General features: G+C 36.1%; 1 protein-coding gene across 1 annotated transcript; it reads left to right on the top strand.

Annotated features, from left to right (window-relative positions):
• Window positions 1-381: 381 nt before the first annotated feature.
• On the top strand, window positions 382-5,363 carry LOC148960336 (uncharacterized). The gene has a single exon (XM_089115739.1). It carries the CDS (start codon window positions 4,508-4,510, stop codon window positions 5,327-5,329), a length of 822 nt encoding a protein of 273 aa, XP_088971865.1. The 5' UTR covers window positions 382-4,507; the 3' UTR covers window positions 5,330-5,363.
• Window positions 5,364-6,208: the final 845 nt, after the last annotated feature.

The following is a 6,208-nucleotide window of genomic DNA, read 5'->3' as shown; positions in this document are numbered from 1 at the left end:
TGTGTTTAAGTGGCGATGGGAAGGCGCGAATACCAAGGGGGACTAAATTGTATATGAAAGTAAGAAAATTAAAATCATTATTGGCAGTAGCGGCGCCACGGGGGGGACGCCGAACCGATTTTGTATTTCGTCCAAATTCGATGAGAAAATGTTGGGGGAGGGGTAATATTTTGACACCGTACTTTTTGTGATGTAATCCTATGATTTTCAAACTGCCAATTTTCAAACAAAAGTTAGTCTTGAGTGTTCTCTTTGGCTAAAATTGGCGTTCCCTGTTGGTAAAAGGGCGTTTTCTGGTGGTTAAAAGGGCGTGGCTTAAAAATTTTTGGTTTGTCCCCCCCCCCCCCCCCAGAGCTTAGTGGCTGGCGCCGCCATTGATTATTGGAATGGGCTTTTGATAATCATAGTGACTGAAACTTTGCTTTGAACGGAACATGGACTGGAATTGGCTTTGAAGTATGACTAAGAATTCGAAAATTCCATTCAGTTCATAATTTGGATTGGATTCGTTGGTATTTGTTGAGTACAATGCGCCGGCCACAAGTATGAAAGAAAGATGTGTGCCTGCTTTTTACCCGGGGCCAAATTCACCTACAAGGCAAATTATAAGGAAAACAAGTACAGCTTATTGTATTAGAGGTATTAATCATAGATTATTAATCCCTAAATGGAGTAAATAGCCATGTCTGCTTTCAGCGAAGATAGTTCTCACTATGTCCAGCATGTGTCATTATTTTTATAGATTTCTAAATTACCATGAAGTCTGTACCATTTTTGGCACTTACTAATATTTCAGAAAAATATATTCGCGCCCTTTTTATTCGTTTTGCCCCCCCCCCCCCCTGTTCAAACATGCGTCCGGCGGCCCTGTTGCATAGAAAAGTCTTTAACGTTCTTGAGAAATTCCTGACAAAATAGAAACTAAAATGCTAAAGCAGTCCAACCCTTAAAAAAATTGGATTCTGAAATGCTTGTCGTGGACTTTGCTCCAAGGAAAACGGACTTAGTTTAAAACTTTTGAATAATGTTAATTTTTTTAGATATTTGATAACAACTTTGGAAAATCACTTTTTACACATAGAGATTCCTTGCTTACACAAGTCAGGATATAAACGTTAGTGGAATTGTGAAGGAAATAGACAGTTGTAGAATATGGTCAGCCACCTATGACGTTGAATAAAGGGAAATTGCCACGTAAAAATGCCATGGCTTTTTCAAACACATTTACAAAATGGGTGTTTTCCAAACTTCTTAGGGTTGTGATCAGCAAAAATATTTTTCTTTTTGGCCTACCAATCTTCCAAACCTGGCTACGCCACAGCTAGAAACCAAATTCTAAAAATGGGCGCTTCCATCATTAACCAGTGACATGAAGGGTGTGGCATCGAAATTAGTGTCCAACACCACCCCCCCCCCCAATCATTGTTGCTTAAATCCGCCCCTGCACGTGACGTACGCTAATTACAACAGAAAGCGTAGGGCTCGTTTCTGTATTTCTATGACCTTCTTCTATGACCGACATGTCTTATTGACAATGACCTGGCAGCAAGTGTCAAATTTGCTATCATTGAAAACATTCATTGACTCACTGACATGGATGACCTGCTTAACAATGTTTGCAAAACAGTCGGGTCGCTTGACTTCCCATCACTCCTTCATCCATAATAGCGCCCGGGCAGGCCCATTCTCATTGTCAAGTGTAAAGCCTTGGCCATACGATTCGATTTTTTGCTCGATCTTTCTCTCGACATTTAATCTCAAAATCGAGCGAAGTCGAGCATGGGTGGCCATACGATTCGATTTTTCGCTCGATTTTTTACTCGACTTTTCACTCACGCCAACAAAATGAGGGCAAAGAAACGCAAATCGGCTGCCGTGTTCATCTTACGTGCAAATATCCTTATACAATCTCTTGACGAACTAGAGTGACATAAGACCCTGTTGATTCTTGTCATGCAGGAATCGCAATTAAATACTTATTTCGTTTAAGCAAATTACTATTTTCAGATTCAGAATTTGCAAATTACTACTGTCCCCCCATTCCCCCCATGGCTCAGCCACTGCCCTGGACCTCAAGGCCCCAGGGTAATATGCTTCCCTGCCCAGCATAAGAGATAATAATGATAATGTATGATATTTCTACAAGCTATGCCGAGAACATAAACTGGATTTTACAAACAACAATAACATCACTATTGATAGCTTGAGCGGTAGCAGACTCCATCTAAATAGACAAGGGAACATACTTCTTGCGAGAAACATTATTAATCATCTGCAACAAACATGACAAATGGGTAAGATAATGCACAGTTTAACCATGATTGAGCCTTCATGCCCTTATAGTCAAAAAGCTAATCATTCATTTATAACCCACGGAGAATATGATGATTTAAACGAGGAAATTCAAAATAAACAGAGCTCTATCGCAGTAATAGATAGCGCTTTAAATGAAGTAACTAATTTCAGTTCAATAAGAATAAAAAATCCTAAAAAAATAATTATAGGACACCTTAACATAAATTCTGTTCCTAATAAACTTTCTGGTATTATGGAAATCATAAAAGGAAAATTAGATATTTTTCTTATCTCAGAAACAAAAATAGACGAATCCTTCCCAACATCTCAGTTTTCTGTCGAGAGGTTTAGGAAGCCCTTTAGACGTGACAGAAAAATTGGAGCTGGAGGATTACTACTTTATGTGAATGAAAATATTCCAGCTAAAGAATTAACAAACCTCAGCCCAGCAAATGATATAGAAACTATTTCCATTGAAGTTAATTTTAAAAAACAAAAATGGATAATTGAAATGAATCTATTTTCTTGATGAATTAGGTAAGTTATTGGATTTCTATTCACGGAGCTATGAAAGAATTCTAATACTTGGGGACTCTAATATGGAACCTGGTTCTTCTAACATAGAAAATTTCATGGCAAACTATGATCTATATAATCTGATGAAAGAGCCAACATGCTACAAAAGTAACCCGCCTAAATGCTATGACTTGATCTTAACAAACAAGAAATACAGCTATATAAATACAGGTACATATGAGACAGGTTTGTCTGACCACCATAAGCTAACCTATACTGTACCAAAAACTGAATTCGTAAAATCCGAACCCACTTCTATTTCATACAGATGCTATAAAACATTTTCTACCGATCAATTTAACGAGGATCTTCAATTCAATTTAGCTGAAATACCTAAAGAAAATGTATCGTACGATGTTTTCAATCAAACTCTGATTTCAATTCTCGATAAACATGCCCCTCCGAAGAAAAAATTAGTAAGAGCAAACAATGCGCCTTTCATGAATAAAGATATAAGAAAATTGATAATGCTGAGAGTTAAGGCAAAAAGAGAGCTCAACAAAAATAAAACAGTTTCTAATAGGGAGAGGTGCAAACAAGTCAGAAATAGATGTGTTAAATGAATTAGACGCACTAAAAGAAGATATTTCGAAAATTTAGATGTTAAATTCGTCAACGATAATAAAAAATTCTGGAAAACTATCCAGCCTTATTAAATGATAAAAATGCAAAAGCAAATAAAATCATACTGATAGAGAACGACGAAATTCTGTCTGACAGCAAAATAGTTGCACAGACGTTGAACAATCACTTCGTAAATATTACTGAAAGCCTCAATATAGCCCGACCTTTATCTGATAATGTGCAACAGACGTCTGACGAAAGGACAGCCTCGTCACTATTAGATCAATTGAAATCCTTTGAAAACCACCGAAGTATTTTAAAAATCAAGGAAACGTTTGATCAATTTCCTAAGTTTAACTTTGAAAATGTAACTTCCAAGGAGGTAAGAGAGATAATTTACAACCTAAAGGAAGACAAATCAACAGGAGCCGATAACATCCCCCCAAAAGTTCTTAGAATGGCAATAGACGTTGTCTCTAGACCACTAGCTGAAATATTCAATCGATCTATTTCTGATAAAACGTTTCCCTTTCTTATGAAAATGGCTAATGTGTGCCCTATTTTAAAAAAAGGAGATTCAACTAGTAAAGAGAATTATAGACCAATAAGTGTGCTCCCCTCAGCTTCAAAGGTATTTGAGAGAATAATATTCAATCAAATCTACAATTACATCATTGTTAAACTGTTCCCTTTGCTTTGTGGATTCAGAAAAGGTTATAGCACACAACATGCTTTATTACGACTTATTGAAGTTCTGAAAAAGTGCCTGGATAAAAAAGAAGTGGCTGGTGCAGTGCTCATGGATTTATCAAAAGCATTTGATTGTTTACCCCATATACTTCTACTAGCCAAATTGAAATCTTATGGCTTCAGCGACAACGCAATGGAATTTATGTATAATTATCTAGATAAAAGAGTACAACGAGTAAAAATAAACTCAGATTTTAGTGATTGGATGGAAACAAAGCAAGGAGTTCCTCAAGTTCCTCAATCTTAGGCCCTTTGCTTTTCAATATTATGCAACTTATGCAACTATGGAGATGATAATACAATTTGGCTGTCAAGTACTGATATGAATGAACTAACTGACGACTTAGAATCGGAAGCCGCTATTCTTAATAAATTGTATTATGAAATTTTTTTGGTGCTCAATGGCGATAAAAGCAAGCTTATAACATTCAAAGCCAATCGATCCAATTCACAGGAATCTAAACTTCAAATAAATGGTTCTACTATAATAGAAAGTAGGAATGTTAAACTTTTGGGAGTAACACTAGACCATCAACTTAGATTAGAAGAACATATTAAAGTTTTTTGTAAAGAAGCTGGGAAAAAGGTAAACGCTCTAGCCAGGATTGTTTCGTATATGGACAAATCTAAGCGAATTCTTTTAATGAAAACGTTCATATTATCATATTTTAATTATTGTCCTCTTATTTGGATGTTTTGCAGTAGGAAAAGTAATAATCGAATAAACCGGATTCATGAAAGAGCAATGAGAATAGCTCATGATGATTATGAATCAACTTTTGAACAACTTTTAATAAAGAATAAAACAATAACTTCTCATAAGAAAAATTTACAATATCTTGCGTTAGAAATTTACAAAGCATTTAAGGGATTGAATCCACTTTTTATGGATGAAATATTTTCCATAAATGAATGCCCATATTACTTAAGAAACTCCCAATTCAAAACAGCGGAGCCACATTACAAAATATATGGATCTAATACCGTCTCATACAGATGTAGCCAAATATGGAACTCAATTCCAAATGAGATAAAGTACTCCCCTACTTTATCAATATTCAAGAAAAAAATCTCAGAATTTACATCGTTTGATTGTACTTGTAATCTTTGCAAGGAATATGTTAGCATCATCGGTTATATTTGATTTATATTATATTTAGCATTGGTAATTTAAATTAGTTGGTTTAAATTAGCTTGTATGCATAGCTAGAGATTGTACCAACTTTAAATAAAGAAAAAAAAATGATAACTGCGCACGCGCTCACTCGACTCACTCGACAAGGTGGCCAAACGATTCGATTTTCATTCGACAACATCTTTCTCACTCGACTTTTTTAATAGAGATCAAACTTCACTCGACATCACTCGATGCCATTCGACTTGCTCGACAAGGTGGCCAAACGACTCGATTTTTCACTCGATTTCTTGTTGATTAAAAGGTGTATGATATGGGAATCTTAATTTGGCCTTATTTCAACTACTTGATTTCAGGAAAAAGGGTATCAATTTTCTTTGGTTTCAATGAAAAGGGGAATCAAATTGGAATCAAATATCAGGGATAAGGGTCAGTTTTCTAGACCCTCAGACACGGCTGCTTACACTTGATAGTGTGAGATGACCAACCAGGAAAAGCGCCTTTCATCTTTTGAAGTCCAAAGGATTGTCTTTCTCTTTCTTTCCATAGCTGCTGCATGGCAGGGTCATAGGCCCTATTCGCACTGCAAATATGATAATGTTTGTCAAACCCGATATTCTCACGCCAATTAAGAAAGCTTTTTCAAGATTGACAAAGTTTGTCAGAATTCTGTTCGCATTAGGCAGTTTTCTGAGATGTTGTATTGTTATCTAACACGTTATCAGGTTGCCATTAAGAAATTGTACCTTTTTTAAATTGTGACATGATTTCAAATAGCACCCTGGGCTTTTTTATTGGTGATTACATAATTCTGGCATGTCCGTCGAGTCACCCGCTGGTTATCATAGATTTTCATGAGAATTTGATGCTCTGGAGCTCTACGACAGA

Source organism: Rhopilema esculentum, chromosome 4 (genome assembly GCF_057945365.1).
Source record: "Rhopilema esculentum isolate cy_ngs chromosome 4, ASM5794536v1, whole genome shotgun sequence".
Lineage (NCBI taxonomy): Eukaryota > Metazoa > Cnidaria > Scyphozoa > Rhizostomeae > Rhizostomatidae > Rhopilema > Rhopilema esculentum.
This window is presented reverse-complemented; position numbering and strand designations above follow the sequence as displayed.